The sequence below is a fragment of the Haliotis asinina genome, chromosome 2 (assembly GCF_037392515.1).
Source record: "Haliotis asinina isolate JCU_RB_2024 chromosome 2, JCU_Hal_asi_v2, whole genome shotgun sequence".
Taxonomy (NCBI): domain Eukaryota; kingdom Metazoa; phylum Mollusca; class Gastropoda; order Lepetellida; family Haliotidae; genus Haliotis; species Haliotis asinina.
In genome coordinates this window covers 78,652,963-78,672,760 of record NC_090281.1, presented here as the reverse complement: position 1 = coordinate 78,672,760, position 19,798 = coordinate 78,652,963, and the positions used below count along the sequence as shown (strand labels likewise).

General features: G+C 39.8%; 1 protein-coding gene across 2 annotated transcripts; it reads right to left on the bottom strand.

Annotated features, from left to right (window-relative positions):
• Positions 1 to 7,356: 7,356 nt before the first annotated feature.
• On the bottom strand, positions 7,357 to 13,607 carry LOC137274386 (cysteine and tyrosine-rich protein 1-like). Of its 2 annotated transcripts, none has more exons than XM_067807542.1 (4): positions 13,428 to 13,607; positions 11,110 to 11,227; positions 10,095 to 10,276; positions 7,357 to 8,331 (listed from the first exon to the last, which is right to left on the bottom strand). In XM_067807542.1, exons 1-4 carry the CDS (start codon positions 13,474 to 13,476, stop codon positions 8,099 to 8,101), a joined length of 582 nt encoding a protein of 193 aa, XP_067663643.1. In that variant the 5' UTR covers positions 13,477 to 13,607; the 3' UTR covers positions 7,357 to 8,098. The 2 variants fall into 2 exon arrangements, with proteins under 2 accessions (XP_067663643.1, XP_067663644.1); XM_067807543.1 differs by having other exon boundaries at positions 10,095 to 10,273; positions 13,428 to 13,591.
• Positions 13,608 to 19,798: the final 6,191 nt, after the last annotated feature.

The window sequence follows — 19,798 nt, the reverse complement described above, 5'->3', positions numbered from 1 at the left end:
AGTTAAATGTGTAGAAAATGTGTAGGAAGCTCGTCATTTTACTGATTTCTCGACGTCACCAAAGACATGCCGAATTGTTGTGTAGCTGTCAAATGTACCTTGGGGTCGGGTGATGGTGTCACTATGCACGCATTTCCACCGGACCTCGTAGTTTGTGCTTAAATTGGTTGTTAGTGTGTGCGAAGTGAGCGTTGTGGAAGCCTGTGGTATATACTAAATCGGATGGTTCGCCACCTACCACGCTTCCAGGATAGAAAATGGAGTTCACGTTTCATCGACTTTATAAAATAAAGACTGCATACTACACATTGCTGACCAAAAGGATTTTTTTGCATGAATATAACGCTTTCTTCCTCGGAAACGAGGTTGTGGTCGAAGTGACAATATTATCGTAAGTAATATTATGTTGACCCCTTATATTGACCGCTTCCAAGAGTGAAATTGTTATGTTATAAGCAATGTCATGCACAGTCCTAATGTCCATCAATAAAATACATATTTTACTACCAGTGAAAAGTAATTTTGCTTTTGTAAGTCGGTGAATGCAAACTTAAATAGCATTCATCCTCAGACAGGGCGCCGCCATTTTTGAAAATCATGAAGTCACGGGTTAAGGTCCCTTAGAATGATTGAGATTATGGTTTGTTTTCATCAAGTTAGAAAATCACAACTACTTTTTACTAGTAGTTAAATATGCATTTGAATCATGGCCAAAAGGATTTTGCATGACACAACTTTTAACATCAGGACTTCTTCCAAGGAAGCAACGTGGGGGTCGAAGTGACATTTATATTGCAAACAATATTATATTGACCTCCACCTCACCTCCAAGAGTGAAATGTTATAAGCAATGTCATGCAAAATCCTATTGTCCATCAATATAATACATATTTTACTACCAGTAGAAAGTAAATTTGATTTTGTAAGTCGGTGAAAACAAACGTAAATAGCATTCATCCTCAGACAGGGTGCCGCCATTTTTTAAAATCGTGAAGTCAAATCCATTTGAATTAATGAGATTATGGTTTGTATTCATCAAGTTAGAAAATCAAATCTACATAAATGTGTATTTGAGTCGTTACCAAATGGAGTTTGCATGACACAACCTGTAACATAACCTAAGCGAGGTCGGGGTCGAAGTGAAAATACTGCGCGATAAGTTTCTTCACTTGCTAAATTTACTTGGTTTGTAACGTTCACTCACCAATATGTAGACACTTGTCAATATACGTCTTTATACTTGGTCTCATAATCCTAATTACTTTATAATCATACTTGTATGCATTTTGAAACTTAATAAAATGAAGCGATCTGCGAATGTATAACAGGAATGTAATACGTAGACATTTCATAGTTTTCCTATATGAATCATAGTTCGCACGCACGCCTTAGTGTATGTCGTCTGTATCATTAAACTTCACAACGAAAACAATGATTCTGTTGAAAGCTACGATAACGTAATAAAAACAAAAATGCAATATTAAAATTTAAGTTATAGCAGCAATGTTAAGCTGTTACCTTGTTCAATGAATGTATCCATCAATATCCACAAAAACGAGTGATATATAATTCATCTGCAGATTTCCCTAGTGATGTGTTTTTTAACAGTCTAATATACGAAAACGTGATGTATCGTTTCAGGTTTTACACATTGCTGTATAGTCTCATTGGTCACACAAGATAGCACACCTGGCAACAAACTGCATAATGTGCATTATTCTATTAAAAACGTTATTTAGTTAGCAAATAATGAGCAATCAATCAATGTATTGGCGGTTGATCGTTTGAAAGAAGGGTGTTGTTTTTACATAGACACAGACACAACAGAGTGTATTCAGTATAGATTTAGTAAATGTACATACATAAACACTACCTTTTGACAAATCCCCCATTTAAATCCGCATAAAACTAATCAACCAATCAGCGTGTTATCAGTTATTCCTTAGATCGATCCAGACAAAAGAAATGCCAAAAGGGGACCTTTGTCGGGTAATCTAAGTGGCGTTACCACTAATTATACCTGTTATAAATTCATTAACTGAGCATCAAGTGAATGATGACAAATAAATGTAGGTTTATACCACCTAACACGGATAACAACCTAGCCACACCAAGTGATTTTGACAGAATCGTCTATGAAAACAAGGGTTGTAACTCGGAAACTAGGCAAAGCAGGAGACAAAACTAAATGACAGTAGATTGTGAGAACATTTAGCTTTCATTTTTCTCAACAGCTTTCGCGATTTCAAGTTTGTACAAACCGGTAAACGAAATAGTTTAACCCCTGAAATGTAGATGAATACTGCACAGACCCTCATTTCTATACCTACAATTACGTCACGGTGACGTGCCGCTCTGATTGGTTGAAATTTCGTTTGCAGCTGAGAATTGTGCACTGTTGACAAAAAGGTCGATTTAAGTTAATTAAAGATAGAAATGAGTAGTTTTAATGGCGGGGTTTCGTTTATAGCGATGTCAGTAAGTGATTTTGTATTTGTACCCTACTAGAGTATATGTGATCTTCAACCTCCAAGAGAAGATATTCGGCTTGTCCCTGGATATCAAGAGTGGGTCACGAATGGGTTAGGATGCTGCACTCGTCTCTGTCCGTGACCTACAAGAAGCGCCACCCGTCTCACCGGAATGACACGAGTAGTTACGGATGGGGAGCTGTCATTTATCACTATTCCAGCACCCGACATGGACATCCCCTTTGGCGTCCCGCCCGTCATCGACACCCCCAACTAAACGATCTTGGCACAAATGGTGGATGATCTCAAAATTTATATATTTTTTATAAAAAAATCTTTAAACCTCGCAATGACACTTGCGACTGTAATCCGGGGCGGCATGAACTGGGGCGGTAACGTGCGATGGCTAAAAATGCTAGAGATAGAGATTTTGGGGACCTATAGGATACCCCAGCAAGAACAAATTATGTACATCGATTAGAGGTTGGTAATGAAGATAATTTTCATAATGTGGTATATTGCGATGCGAAGACATATATTGCATGAAGTACATGTATTTTTGAACAAAAATCAGTTAAAATCGAGTTAATGCTTGATTTATAGATCAAAACTATACGATAATCACTATCCTTGATAAAGTTTTAATAACAGTTTTTAATCAGGACAAAATAGATTATTATTTGGCACAAATGAAAACTAGGAAATATCCAAAGATTTCCGAGTATTTCGAAGTTATCCGAATGCAAGTCAAAATACCAGTTTTCGACCAGCGCACTGCAATACGTATCGTTTTCATGACTGAACCGGTATACTGGTTATATTGCGCAGCCTTAATATCGATCACACGTCTTTTATTGATTTACCTTCAACACTGTTAGGTCGGTGTGAAAGCATTTGGTTTCCCAGCACAAACGCACAGTGTCTAGCATAGCACATACACGGGTAGTACCCCACTTACAATGAATAGTGATAACACAGGCAGTCCCTCACTTACAATGTGTAGTGATAACACAGGTAGTCCCCCACTTACAATGTCTTTTGGTAACACACGTAGTCCCTCACAATGTGTAGTGATAACACAGGCATTCCCTCACTTACAATGTCCAGTGCTATCACAGGGGTAGTCCCCTACTTACAATGTGTTGTGATAATACAGATAGTCTCTCACTTACAATGTGTAGTGATAACACAGGTAGTCCATCACTTACAATGTGTTTTGGTAAACCAGATAGTCCGTCACAATGTGTAGTGATAAACACAGGTAGTCCCCTTCTTACAATGTGTAGTGATAACACAGGTAGTCCCCTACTTACACTGTGTTTTGGTAACAGAGGTAGTCCCCCACTTACAATGTGTTGTGGTAACACACGTAGTCCCTCACAATGTGTAGTGATAACACAGACAGTCCCTCACTAACAATGTCCAGTGCTATCACAGGGGTAGTCCCCTACTTACAATGTGTTGTGATAATACAGATAGTCCCCCACTTACAATGTGTAGTGACAAACACAGGTAGTCTCTCACTTACAATGTGTAGTGATGACACAGGTAGTCCCCTACTTACAATGTGTAGTGATAACACAGGTAGTCCCCTACTTACAATGTGTAGTGATAACACAGGTAGTCCCCTACTGACAATGTGTAGTGATAACACAGGGGTAGTCCCCTACTTACAATGTGTTGTGATAATACAGAGAGTCCCCTACTTACAATGTGTAGTGATAAACACAGGTAGTCTCTCACTTACAATGTGTAGTGATAACACAGATAGTCCATCACTTACACTGTGTAGTGATGACACAGGTAGTCCCCCACTTACAATGTGTAGTGATAACACAGGTAGTCCCCCACTTACAATGTGTAGTGATAACACAGGTAGTCCATCACTTACACTGTGTAGTGATAACACAGGTAGTCCCCCGCTTACAATGTGTAGTGATAACACAGGTAGTCCCCTACTCACAATGTGTAGTGATAACACAGGTAGTCAACCACTTACAATGTGTAGTGATAACACAGGTAGTCCCCCACTTACAATGTGTAGTGATAGCACAGGTAGTCCCCCACTTACACTGTGTAGTGATAACACAGGTAGTCCCCTACTTACAATGTGTAGTGATAACACAGGTAGTACCCCACTTACAATGTGTAGTGATAGCACAGGTAGTCCCCCACTTACAATGTGTAGTGATAACACAGGTAGTCCCCCACTTACAATGTGTAGTGATAACACAGGTAGTCACCCACTTACAATGTGTAGTGATAACACAGGTAGTCCCCCACTTACAATGTGTAGTGATAACACAGGTAGTCCCCCACTTACAATGTGTAGTGATAACACAGGTATTCCCCCGCTTACACTGTGTTTTGGTAACAGAGGTAGTCCATCACTTACAGTGTGTAGTGATAACACAGGCAGTCCATCACTTACAATGTGTAGTGATAACACAGGGGTAGTCCCCTACTTACAATGTGTTGTGATAATACAGATAGTCCCCAACTTACAATGTGTAGTGATAAACACAGGTAGTCTCTCACATACAATGTGTAGTGATAACACAGGTAGTCCCCTACTGACAATGTGTAGTGATAACACAGGTAGTCCCCTACTGACAATGTGTAGTGATAACACAGGTAGTCCCCTACTTACAATGTGTAGTGATGACACAGGTAGTCCCCTACTTACAATGTGTAGTGATAACACAGGTAGTCCCCTACTGACAATGTGTAGTGATAACACAGGGGTAGTCCCCTACTTACAATGTGTTGTGATAATACAGATAGTCCCCTACTTACAATGTGTAGTGATAAACACAGGTAGTCTCTCACTTACAATGTGTAGTGATAACACAGATAGTCCATCACTTACACTGTGTAGTGATAACACAGGTAGTCCCCCACTTACAATGTGTAGTGATAACACAGGTAGTCCCCTACTTACAATGTGTAGTGATAACACAGGTAGTCCCCCACTTACAATGTGTAGTGATAACACAGGTAGTCCCCCACTTACACTGTGTAGTGATAACACAGGTAGTCCCCCAGTTACAATGTGTAGTGATAACACAGGTAGTCCCCCACTTACAATGTGTAGTGATAACACAGGTAGTCCCCCACTTAGAATGTGTAGTGATAACACAGGTAGTCCCCCACTTACAATGTGTAGTGATAACACAGGTATTCCCACGCTTACACTGTGTTTTGGTAACAGAGGTAGTCCATCACTTACAATGTGTAGTGATAACACAGGCAGTCCATCACTTACAATGTGTAGTGATAACACAGGGGTAGTCCTCTACTTACAATGTGTTGTGATAATACAGATAGTCCCCCACTTACAATGTGTAGTGATAAACACAGGTAGTCTCTCACTTACAATGTGTAGTGATAACACAGGTAGTCCCCTACTGACAATGTGTAGTGATAACACAGGTAGTCCCCTACTGACAATGTGTAGTGATAACACAGGTAGTCCCCTACTTACAATGTGTAGTGATAACACAGGTAGTCCCCTACTGACAATGTGTAGTGATAACACAGGGGTAGTACCCTACTTACAATGTGTTGTGATAATACAGATAGTCCCCCACTTACAATGTGTAGTGATAACACAGATAGTCCATCACTTACACTGTGTAGTGATAACACAGGTAGTCCCCGACTTACACTGTGTAGTGATAACACAGGTAGTCCCCTACTGACAATGTGTAGTGATAACACAGGTAGTCCCCCACTTACAATGTGTAGTGATAACACAGGTAGTCCCCCACTTACAATGTGTAGTGATAACACAGGTAGTCCCCCACTTACAATGTGTAGTGATAACACAGGTAGTCCCCCACTTACAATGTGTAGTGATAACACAGGTAGTCCCCTACTTACAATGTGTAGTGATAACACAGGTAGTCCCCCACTTACAGTGTGTAGTGATAACACAGGTAGTCCCCTACTTACAATGTGTAGTGATAACACAGGTTGTCCATCACTTACACTGTGTAGTGATAACACAGGTAGTCCTCTACTTACAGTGTGTAGTGATAACACAGGTAGTCCCCTGCTTACAATGTGTAGTGATAACACAGGTAGTCCCCTGCTTACAATGTGTAGTGATAACACAGGTAGTCCCCCACTTACAATGTGTAGTGATAACACAGGTAGTCCCCTACTTACAATGTGTAGTGATAACACAGGTTGTCCATCACTTACACTGTGTAGTGATAACACAGGTAGTCCTCTACTTACAGTGTGTAGTGATAATACAGATAGTCCCCCACTTACAATGTGTAGTGATAACACAGGTAGTCCCCTACTTACAATGTGTAGTGATAACACAGGTAGTCCCCTACTTACAATGTGTAGTGATAACACAGGTAGTCCCCTACTTACAATGTGTAGTGATAACACAGGTAGTCCCCTACTTATAATGTGTAGTGATAACACAGGTAGTCCCCTACTGACAATGTGTAGTGATAACACAGGTAGTCTCTCACTTACAATGTGTAGTGATAACACAGGTAGTCCATCACTTACAATGTGTTTTGGTAAACCAGATAGTCCGTCACAATGTGTAGTGATAACACAGGTAGTCCCCTACTTACAATGTGTAGTGATAACACAGGTAGTCCCCCACTTACACTGTGTTTTGGTAACAGAGGTAGTCCCCCACTTACAATGTGTTGTGGTAACACACGTAGTCCCTCACAATGTGTAGTGATAACACAAGTAGTCCCCCACTTACAATGTGTTGTGGTAACACACGTAGTCCCTCACAATGTGTAGTGATAACACAAGTAGTCCCCCACTTACAATGTGTTGTGGTAACACAGGTAGTCCCCTACTTACAATGTGCAATGCACGCCTCACTGACTGAATGAAACCTGAAGACTGAAAGTCGAAAATAGTTTTATTGTTAAAATATTCAAACTGATATGTTTCATCACAGTGTAGAAAATGTCAGCAGTTTATATGAACTGCATATATAGACAAACATCTATATAACGGCCTCTTTATAACAACGAAGGACTCTCTCACATCTTGAATATGGTTTTAGCCGGTTTATAAACAAAACACCTTTCTTGGTCAAAAGGTTCAATTACAATACATGGTGGTTTATATATGTACATACACTAGAGATTAAAGCATGTCTCACCGGATTAAATAATACCGGTGCTATGAGATGATAACTTTCTATCCGTGCATGTATGGACGTTTAAGAGCATTTTGTTAGCTAGAAACGTTTTGCATGTCGTAAGTGAATGAGCTTAGTTTTACACCGCTTTTAGTAATATTCCAGCAATATCACGGCAAGGGACATCTGAAATAGACTTCACACCTTGTACCCATTTTTGGACTCGAACCAGGATCTTCATCGGGGTGAGCGAACGCTTTAAGCGCTACACTATCCTACCGTCCTTTGTCATGGTTTTAATCATATAAACAACAAAAAATATATAAAAAAACCATTAAATTATCTATATACATTTCATACATTCACTGAATGGCATAGTACAAAAACAATATACTCATAAGTATGTCTGCGTCGGGTCAAGATAGCAGATATTACTTGGGTTTTGTGTTGTCCCCATGAGCTGTTGCTTGAAAACTTCACCTGTAAGGGGTCAGGCAGCTTATTGTGCGGGAGGGTTCACACCACCTTGTGGGGGTGGGTACGTTCCCTGCTTTTCTGGGGGATAGGCTGGTTCAGTGTAGGCTGGAGCCGGCGGGTATGCCCCTGGAGCCGGGGGGTATGCCCCTGGAGCCGGCGGGTATGCCCCTGGAGCCGGCGGGTATGCCCCAGGAGCAGGCGGGTAAGCTACTGGAGCCGGACCATATCCAGGGGTAAAGGCTGTGTTTGTAGTGCCTGAAAATGACATGATTAAGTAAGTGAGTATGGCTTTAGAAATGTTCCAATGTATATCACTGCAAGGATCCCCAGAAATGGGCTTCACACACTATACCCATGTAGGGAATCAAACCCAGGTCATCGACGTGACGCTTTAACCACTAGTCTACTCGCAGTTCATTTGAAAAGGATTACTTTGTGCATACCCGTCAGTGTATCATGTGAATGTCATTTTCAACCTTTGGATAGCAAAGTATACCAACACCAAAGCGACTTCAGTGCACATCTTGAGAGATCCAAGATTAAGAAGGTCATCAACCGATAAGAAAAGCGCACTGTGTCACGCATGCGCAGTTGGGTGAAGCTAGCAGTGGACGTGATTATTGAACCAGAGGATAACAGATGATATGGATCAGCTGTGCAGGATCGAACACAATCAGCCAGTTGACGAGCGACAGTCTCACAAAATGCCACCAGAACAAGTTTTCCCATGCAATGCGTTAGAAATGTTCAACAAGCCAAATATCATTACATTTCTAAATTTCCAATTTAAACATTTAACGGTGTCGGGTATTACTTAACAGCTGACACCGTATCGCGCCTAATTCAGACCCTGTTGTGTTTCATTGTACGAACACTATTGTTGGGTTATTCCGAATAAGTCTCGTGCAGCTATATAAACGGGGTGCCATTAATATATAGTTGTGATCGAAGTGTTATTGCTTGGACGGATTGTGGTTTATTGTCAGTTGTGTACAGAAGGCTGATAAACTCTTTCTTTCCTCATTCCTGTTCCTTACATTACAGGAAGTTCAGTTAAAGTAACTGGGAAGAGGCCCTTTGATGGATAGGCCTAGTGTTTGTAAAGAACAAATTGACGTCAATGTAATAACATTATAACAAGGATGTAACTAACACAAAATACTCCCAAACTCCAAAGAGGTCATGGTAACATTAAATATTGTCCCAGCTGTTACTTGACTGGCCCATACAGTATGTTGGGGATACTCCTGACAACTGAGTACTATGTATTCTTGAAGATAAAGTAGTACTGCATTGTACAGCTATACCGCAATACGCTTGTCAAACGATGGGCGTTGTAATGTATTTTCTGAGAACCGATATACTGGAAAAAGAGCTTCTATGGAGTTTGCGATTGTTTCTATAATTTAAATTAAGATCTACACATTTCAAGCACAACAGAGGTTCCAGGAATGGGCTCCACGTATTGGACACGTGTGGGGAATCGAACCCAGGTCTTCTGCGTGACGAGTGAAGGCTTTAACCGCCATGCTACCCACCATCCTCCAGACAAGTATACATGTAGGTTCTTTCCACATCGATAGTTGTGGGGTAGCCTAATGGTTAAAACCTGAGTTCGTCAGGCCGAAGACCCGGATGAGATTGCCCACACAGGTACAATGTGTGAAACCCATGCTTGGTGTCCCCGCCGCGGTATTGATTGAATATTGCTAAAAGCGGCGTAAAACCATACTCACTAAATATCGACACAGCGATGTTTGACTCGATGTATCGATCATTAAGTTCGTTTTATACAGAAAACAACGTTTATAAGGAACACCCTTATAACGCGCTGACAGAAGCAACGAATTATTGCCTTTTTACAGCCACACGTAACAATAACGGTTATAACAAATTAAAAATAATCTAATGAATTAGCAATATATAACTGTAGTTCACAGTATATTTGGATACATGTAAGTATGAAAGGCAAGTTAAATGATCCAATGAGAGTAAGGTCACGTGACTGGTTGCCTTACCGGACACTACAGTCAGTTGCTGTTGGTTTTGTAGTACTTGACCTCGTTGTCCCCGTGATGGCTTACAGCAGCAGACACAGCAGATGATGAGTCCAACGATCAGACCGATGAGAGAGAGGACGCCAATGACGATGCCGACAATAGCTCCAGTGGTCAGCGAATGGGTGTAGTAGTAGTAGCTGCTGAAACAGTGATGTAATTCCTGTGTGGTGAATAGAGAATCTCACCCAAATGTCTTTTGATATCAAATATATCAACATGAGTTTAGTTGTTCCTTATTGTTTGTATAATAAAAAATATGTTTAAAACTAATGAATTCAGTTTGAAGGGTTTTATGCAAGTCCAGCTATACATGGACCTTATTTAGTACAGGGTTCATGTATTGTAGACTTCTATAAACCTACAGCACCACTTTAGACTTTAGAACATTTAATTTGGATAGTATCAAACAAACCTATTTAAATTGAAAAGAAGCCCCCCGGGAGAAAATCTAGACTTTGCTTCATTTAATACTTCAGCATTGCGAAAAGGGCTTGGCAGTAGGGAAAATAACGTGGTTCAAGGACTGTGAGAAAGACTACTTCACTAAATGCTGCCTGTAATTGGCAACACTTAAAAGCTTATATAGTTGAGTGCAGAACAGAGTAGAGAGCAGTACATCAGATATTGTAGAGGTACCTCGGCCTTAATGGTGTCTGTAATTGGCCATACTTAGTTAAGTACAAGATCCAATGTTATGTACAACAGGTACCGTCGGCTCACCCTAGACCTACACTGCTTAATGTTGACTAAAATTGTAAAGTGTTTGCTCGTTAAAGGCCACATAAAGTGATCCTGTAGGTATAGATGTGTTTTCAACACTTAAGTAAGTGTTGCCAAATACAGACAGCATTAAGTGATGTTGTAAGTCTAGACAGGTCTGCAACACTTGATGCATATAACACTATGTTCTGTACTTACAGAAATTACACAGTTAATAATCATTCATGACAGGACATAATACCAGAACACTCACCTGGATGACGATCCACAACAGTACCTGTAGCTCGAAGAGCCACAACAAGAGTAAGTACAGGTCTTTTTCCTGTACGTCCCACCAAACCCTTTTTCGTAGCAGACTTGATAGGCACAAGCTGAAAACGAAAAAGGAAATAAAGAAATTATATAGGTATGTACATTGTATGACGAGTGGAGAGGATAGAGCATGAAGCCTAGAAGCCATTGCGCGGTTGTTTCACATCGATTTCTCCTGCATGGTACTGCAGCTATAGGCTTTCCTTTGTGAAACGTACAAATGATCAATTACACATGAATCATGAAGGTCGACTCCCGAGTTATGAGCCAGGTGAACGGAACCAGGTCATCTTCAAATGGCTGTTCTGTGAAAACCCGTGTTAGAGTTTTTACAGTAATGAGTCTCACAGTCCCTGAACCACAGTATCTCCCCTACTATCTAGCTCTTCTTGTCTGTCTCACAGTCCCTGAACCACAGTATCTCCCCTACTATCTAGCCATCCTTGTCTGTCTCACAGTCCCTGAACCACAGTATCTCCCCTACTATCTAGCCATCCTTGTCTGTCTCACAGTCCCTGAACCACAGTATCTCCCCTACTATCAAGCCATCCTTGTCTGTCTCACAGTCCCTGAACCACAGTATCTCCCCTACTATCAAGCCATCCTTGTCTGTCTCACAGTCCCTGAACCACAATATTTACCCTATACTCCTAGGCCAAATGTTGAGATAGCATCAAATCAGGTAATGTAATACACCCAGCCTTATCACCCATACTACATTTCTTGACCATGTTGAACACCAGTGTTTGTCACCACCCATTAGACAATGTGATCAATGCTCAAGCAGTTTGTCTATGGACATGTGGACTGAACCCAGTTAGGTTTTAGTAACCTGATATCTCCTGTAGCTAGTTCCACATCAACATGAATTTTCGGAGGGTGGAAGGTGTCATACTAAGTACTGAATAACACGTTCACTTCTGTTGAGAGATCTTAAGAGATAGGGACTTTTCTAACATTTGGTCTGGGACTACAGTACCTACAACCTAGCTCTGATTGTCTGTCTCACAGCCCCTGAGCCACAATATTCCCCCAACTACCTAGCCCTCTAGTTTACCTCACAGTCCCTGAGCCACAATATTTCCCATACTACCCAGCCCTCCTAGTTTGCCCAACAGACCCTGAACCACAATATTTCCCCTACTACCTAGCCCTCCTAGTTTGCCTCACAATCCCTGAACCACAATATTTCCCCTATTACCTAGCCCTCATTGTGTCTCACAGTCCCTGAACCACAATATTTCCCCTATTACCTAGCCCTCATTGTGTCTCACAGTCCCTGAACCACAATATTTCCCCTACTACCTAGCCCTCATTGTGTCTCACAGTCCCCTGAACCACAATATTTCCCCTACTACCCAGCCCTCCTAGTTTGCCTCATGGCCCCTGAACTTCAATATTTCCCCTACTATCTAAGCCCCATAGTCTGTCTAACGGCTCCTTAACCTCAATATTTCCCCTACCACTTAGCCCTCTAGTCTATCTCAAAGCCCCTAAACCGCAATTTTTCCCCTACTACCTAACCCTCTAGTCTGTCTCGCAGTCCCTGGACCACAATATTTCCCCTACTACCTAACCCTCTAGTCTGTCTCACAGCCCCTTAACCTCAATATTTCCCCTACTACCTAATCCTCCTAGTCTGTCTCACAGCCCATGAACCACAATACAATGTATTCCACTACTGCCCAACCCCTGCAATGCTAAAGCTGCTCTAGGCTGCCGTAAATTCTGTATTTCCCCCCACACACTAGAGCTACTTTTCTATTCAAATGGGTATATCTGGGCGTTAGCCTGGTGGGTCAGTCAAAATGGATGTACTATTTCCGCAGTAGGGTAAAGCCTACACCTGCGTATACCCAGGAAAAACACACAACAGTTCTAGTATGTCATTCAAGGGGAAGTAAATAAGCTTCATAATGGCCTCGAAACACCTCCCCGGTGCATTTAGCTACTAAAGTAGGTTATTCGACATCGCTACCTTAACTAACAATATTGATTCCATTAATATGGACCGACATAACAAGGTAACAGGATTTCACTCCCCTGTGACCTGGGATACGTTTTATACAACAACCTAAGGTTAGTAAGTTTAACCCGTATAGTTACAAGTAGGTGACACCCGTCCTACAAAGCAACCATACAGGTTACTGTTATGGGTGGGTTGACATGTGAACATTCGATGAGCGGACTGCGCATTTAGACGCGAAGACCTGACAGTCATTAATATAACTAACGATCATCATTTTAACTTATACTTACAAATTGTCACCAAGGTAAGGATAACAAATCCGACTTGTAAACGGTACATGGTAGCAAATAGAAGGATCGTTGTTTTGACGACAGAAAGACAGCTGAACGGTTGAGGATGAACGTTGACTACCTACGGGTCTGCCTGTACTAGGCCACGGCAACTAGGCTGATGCGTTCAGTGAGGCGTCGCCGCCTTGCACAACAGGTATAATAATAGCGCATGTTAAGGCGGATGCGTCAAAAGCCAACCACCCAGCAATACATGTATGGATTAAAACTTCGTGAACATATCACTGGGTTCACAACTGAATCGACATATGCTGTTTCTACAGGCCTATATTGTTTGCGCCAGTAGTTGTATTAATCTGAGGGCGGTATTTGAACAGCCACTGTCAAGTGGTTTAAGACATGCAGCTACACAATGTAAGTCTATATCAAAAGTATTGTTTTACATGGTAATGAACTTAATATATGACAATATGCTGATGCTACACAATCGTTTTTCGAGGTGGGTCCGGAAATAGTTTACAGGCAGCAATGAATACTCTAGACACTTTTTACAAAGTGTCCGTACTAAGAATGAATAGTAAGAAAGCACAAACTGGATGGCGAGGCTGTATGGCACCGAGTACGCTAAAATTACGTAACAACCTTATCCAGAATTGGAAAAAAGTTATTTTGATACTTTGGCCATGGGAGTCACATTAAATGCAGAGTTGGCAGACTTTTGGGTAATTAAACTTAAAAACCTAGATAACATTAAAAGAATATTTGGAAACTGGAGAAAACTCTTTTCAACCTTAATTGGCAAAATAAGTGTTAATAAATCTCTAGCATTGCCCACCAGAAGATATATGTTTACTGATCATATCTCCAAAGATATATTACAAATGATAAGCATGTACAAAGTTTCCCTGTTGATGATATATTTATACTTGGAGGTAATATTAATACTTTTGCTTCACTGGAAAACCGATTTTGGCAAAATGTACTCATCTGGAATCTTGGAGTATTGCGGATTGTATAAACATGAGGGAAATATGATAGATGATATTTCAGCAGAACCATCATGGTTCGGTCACCAGTTTACTCATCCATACGTCATTATTAAGTCATGGATTTCGAAAGTTTGAAAGGTCTGCACTGTTAGAGATGTATATGATTCCAAAGGCATATTGTCTTTTGTGCAATTACAAAACAAATATTACTTGAAAGGCGCAGCGCAACACTACAATAAAATGTTATTAAATATTTATTTCCGATCCAGAAAGTCTACATCTAATGGAAATTTCACTAGAGAACATATCATTATTCCGGAACCTTGAGAAATATGTTAAAATATTCCAAAGGTTGTAGATACGTATCTGATACTTTGATAAAGAAAGGCAGTCTATCTCAGGGATGTCCATAATAAAACATAAAACAATTTCCACAAGATTTAAACTGGAAATTTATATTCACTAAATTTAGAAAATGTACCAATGATGTTAAATTGATCGATTTTCAATACATGTTTATTCACAAGAAAAAGGAAAATTTACACCAAACGTGAGTTGCTATATGTGATAATTGTTGATTATGATGTTTGTTCGTTCTGTACGGGAGAAAGAGATGATATACAACATATGTATTATTATTGTAAGCATATCGAAAACTTCTGGCTTCACCTTTTTTAAAGCTTTTTTTGAAAGACGAAATGCCAGGTTTTCTCCTTAAGTCCACAATATTTTTGGTTCCCAATATACAGACACATAAATATAACAGATGTTACACACAGTATACATTTTACCTTTCTCCTAGCCAAGAAATACATGCATAATATGAACATAAAAAAAAACATTCCAGTATTTTGGAAATTCAAGTGTGAAAGAGATAATGAAAATAGATGGCTCTACTCGTATTGCAACCAAGAACAACAAAGAATAGTTACCAGTTTGAGCAAAAACAGAGACCACTGGTGGGTATGCTTTAACAGTTCAAGTCTAAGTAAATCCTTTGTTATACACAGGTGAAAATGCATTTGACATTTAGATATTTGACATTAAAATGCATCTATATTGAATCGATGAAGTGTATGTAAAGCCTATGTAAACATAAGTATACTCTTGAACTGAATAAAATATTTGGAAAAAAGTATACAATATTTATGTATGAATTACTGAATTACTTAAACAGGCTTGTCTTTTACAATATACATTGTACAATCTCTGCTACAACATATTGCTTACTGAAAAGAATATGTGTTGGGCTAGCATGTTGATATTGATATCGGCGGTCGGCTGGCCTAGTGGTTAAAGCGTCCGCAGGTCACGGGTTCGAATCCCACATAGGTACAATGTGTGAAGTCCATTTCTGGTGTCCCTCGCCGTGATTTTACTGGAATATTGCTAAAAGCGACGTAAAGTGACACTCACTCACTCACTCCATATATTGATGTATGGCTAACAGGAAGTATGTACAATAAGATATATTTCAACACATATCAATAAAACAAATTAAAACACTCTTTATTGTTTTAAAGCAGGATAAATATTTGACTGCAATCTTGGAGTATGACTTACTTGTTAGTAATGACAATTTGGCAAGTCAACAGCAGCAGGCCTCCACATTTTAGGCGGTTCTGACCTCGGTGACGTGGTTCATAGTGCATGGGGGGATTGTCCTGCTCCAGGATTATGACACTGCTGAGACGACAGGTGCAACTCTGCAGCTCAGGCACATCCGTGAAATTGTATACTTTTTGTCCCTGTAGTGATTTCTCCAAACCCACGGTAAGTGAGCAACGCCCTCCAATACTGAGGGGAAGGTATCCACAAACAGAGCACCTACCGATGCCATTTTCATATGTGAGTTGAGATGCAATAATAATATGAAATAAGAATAATTGACTGAATGGGATATAGGAAATTTAATGAGTAAAAATGTTAAAGCTACATACCCCTGACTGACAGAGTTAGCCATATCAATGGCTGCCTACATGTGTTTTTAATTGCTGAAACTGATAATTCTATCAAATTGAACGAAAATGTAATATGTTAAAGAACATTACGGCTGTATATATGCAGTGTATTGATAAGATGACGCTGTTGAATTGGCTTTTCTTGATTTTGACTTGAACTCAGTGTATTTAAATTACACATCTCCCAGACTTAGACATCGTTGGATCTTGGAACAATACAGTACAGATTTATTTATTTATTTGTTTATTTGTTTGTTATTTATTTATTTGTTTGTTTGTTTGTTTGTTTGACGGGACAGATGTCACAACCGGCCTGTGCGTTGTAACTTCGAAAGCGATCTCGACATGTCGCGAAACACGAAAATAGGTTATAACTTGAAACTTTTATGTCGGGCACACACCTTTCAAGAATAAAGGTTGCAATATTATGCAAAGTCGTCACTGCGCTTCGATTACATATCAACAGTATCAGCATACGTGGCATCGTAGCGTCGGGCGGGGCGGGGCAGGGAATGTGGACGAATACACTTGGCTGCTACGGGTACATGAGGTAGATCGAGGACTAGGCACGTGGTATACACGCTGACCGTGGCGTGAACTCAGTGCCGCTTCTGTTTAATACTTTTCCATTAGTAAGATATAACAATGAAATCACGATTTGTAGGAGGAAATTGAACTTTTCAATATTTAGACGACAATCTGTTTCCCTCTTGTTTCAAGTGGAATGTTCTGGAGGGCCTTGTCATGTATGCAAATTTGTCAGGTCTTGGTTCATCTAACACTTGTCAAGCAGTAGTACATAACGCAAGTTGGTCACAAATGTAGAAATGGTTGGAGAATTAATAGTTTTGGCTGTTCCAGTCTTACTTCTCCTTATTTGCTGTTGCTGTTTTATGTAAGTAACCTATATTATTACATCTCAAGGGGTGCATATAGTGTGACATGTTCTATATTGTTTATGGCTTGGGGACGCGATGCGGTACCTTACACTAAACACACGACCCCGCATGCTTTCGAAATAATCACTGGCCGGGGGCTCACCGCTACCAGTTTCAGTTATTAGCAGGCACTTAAGGACTTCAGTAGATTATCTGACTTTTTCTAACTAGAATCATTCCCTTATTTTTTCGTTTTTATTGACGTTCGGGACTCCGCCATGATCCTTCTTGTTATGATGTTACTTTCACTTTCGCTTCCTGGAATGTTTGCGCATAGGAATGTCAACACCCGCCTTTAACAAATGAAAACTTCTCTCTGTGCCATAAGCTTCGGAAACTGATTTTGTAGAAACAGTGTGAAACTGTGTATAGTGTACTCTGTTTTGTTTTTATTGGTATGACTTTAATGGACCTGCAGATTTTATTCAGGACCTGCAGATTTCATTCAGGACCCGTAGATTTTAAAGCATGCAGGCAGCAGCAAGCCCTGGTGACCACTTGTCAAACTAAGTATTTCTAACACTGAATCCTGCATCGCTACTGGGAACACCATCATAAATCCCATTCATATTCTAGTGGTCAATTACCCCTCGTACTTTTTTTTTGTGGAGATTTTAAGAAAAATGTTGCAAGTGGGTAATTGACTGAAAAGTTAATATCATGTACTTACAAAATTTTCTTTGCATGTAATTGTCATATCTGTATAACCATGGCGATAAATAATTTGATTTAGCTAAAAATAGGCCGGCAAGTCGTACGATCAATTTTTATTTCAGTGGACGCGAGTTTTTTTCAGCATGGGCAAAATTTCTATAATCCATCTTTGAGGATGGTCTTCATTAGCGCATTGCCCCTTCCCGTAACCTACAAGAAGACCCGTGCCCCTCTCGGTGCTTGTTATGTGCGAAAATATGACAAACCAATCAGGTTGCGCGTATATAGCATTATATGTTACTGTTAAAAATTATGAAAAATATATGTCGTCATATTGAAAGTACATTGCGTAGCTAACGTGATATGGTGATTATACGTGCGCTTTCAACAGTTTTAGGGAGTGTAATTCATATATCGCAAGGAGTTGAAAATCATTGCTAATGTATCTGTATACAGTAACTAATCAGCTATAATCTTTACAATCTTGAACACAGAAAGGGCATAGTTCTGCATTGTTTTGGGGGTTTTTTCTTTTCATTTTTTTTTACTTTTTTTTTATAAATAAGTTTTCTTTTAAGTTTATATTTGATAAATCAGTTCCCATGGCGGATTGTTTACGGCTACTTAGAAACATTATTGGAAATATAAGGTGAACATCTGCCAATAATTACGTTAGAATATGTCTTTGACAAAATATGTCTCTCCTTTTTTATTTGTATCCCTGATGTTTATTCTTTAAAATATATAAGCAAAAACAAAAACAGCAATACAGTGAGTGAGTACTTGAGTACGGTGATATGCAGTACCATTGGAATTAAGCAGGAATAGAGTTATCGTTCCTGTTTGAAGTAGTTCTGATGTTCCAACGCCAATATAAATTCTTGGGACACGAGTGGCTATTCGGCATGTCCCGGAATAACACGAGTTGGTCGCGTATGTAAATGACTAAGAGGCTTATCCATTCGCGTCATTTTGTGTAACAACAATGAGTATGCTTCAGTTGGCCGGAGGCTGCAGTGGATGTTGAACACGATAATCCATGACCCCTATGCCAGAGGTGTTCTGGGGACATGACTGAAGGACACATGTTAAAATGTTCTCTGTTCAGTTTGGCTGGTTAAACGGTTTGCTTGTGGTTTAATGCCGCACATTCTTGTTATATGACAGCTGTCTGAATACTCAGGTCTCAAAACAACGTTAGTGTTCTCGCATACAAATTCCGCAAATTCCCTCAGCATCCCACAACACCAGCCCCACCCTACCTCTTGGGGCCACAAAGTGATCGCTACAAGTAATGTAAATCCATAAGATCGCGACCTTAGGGGCAAAGATCATTGTAAGTGACACTCGAAACTTACAATTGATCATCACCGATATTAAGTACTTATGATCATTTAAGCCAGTGAATAAACTTCAAGAGGATTTGTTTCACGTTATATAATTCGCTTCTTATTTACAAAATAGCTTTTTTTTTCAAAACTGTATGATTCGCATCAACACAGCATAGTGTCGATGCTGTAACATACAGATACATCTGAATTTGTGTTAAAAATAATTTCACATTTTGAAGACATCGACTGCTCTCTCGACATATAATATGATATTTGTATTTCCTGCCATGCAGTCTTCACACACTCGGATGAGTATTCAACAATGTGCAATCATTCGCAAATCACTCAATTAGGTGTTAAATTATAAGGGTAGTGTTTATATTTGATATTCAGTATTTAATATTTCACATAATCGAGACCCAAATTAATGAACGTATTTCTTCGTATTTCATTTTCTTCATAAAACATGGACAGGTATATCTGTGGCCTCAATATCAC

Excerpts from the sequence above, each read along its gene's own strand:
- LOC137274386 (XM_067807542.1), bottom strand. The coding sequence starts at position 13,476 with ATGTACCGTTTACAAGTCGGATTTGTTATCCTTACCTTGGTGACAATT. Across the intron at positions 11,228-13,427 it reads CCTTACCTTGGTGACAATTT|CTTGTGCCTATCAAGTCTGC; the intron begins GTAAGTATAAGT and ends TTTCGTTTTCAG. Across the intron at positions 8,332-10,094 it reads GCAACTGACTGTAGTGTCCG|GCACTACAAACACAGCCTTT; the intron begins GTAAGGCAACCA and ends TGTCATTTTCAG.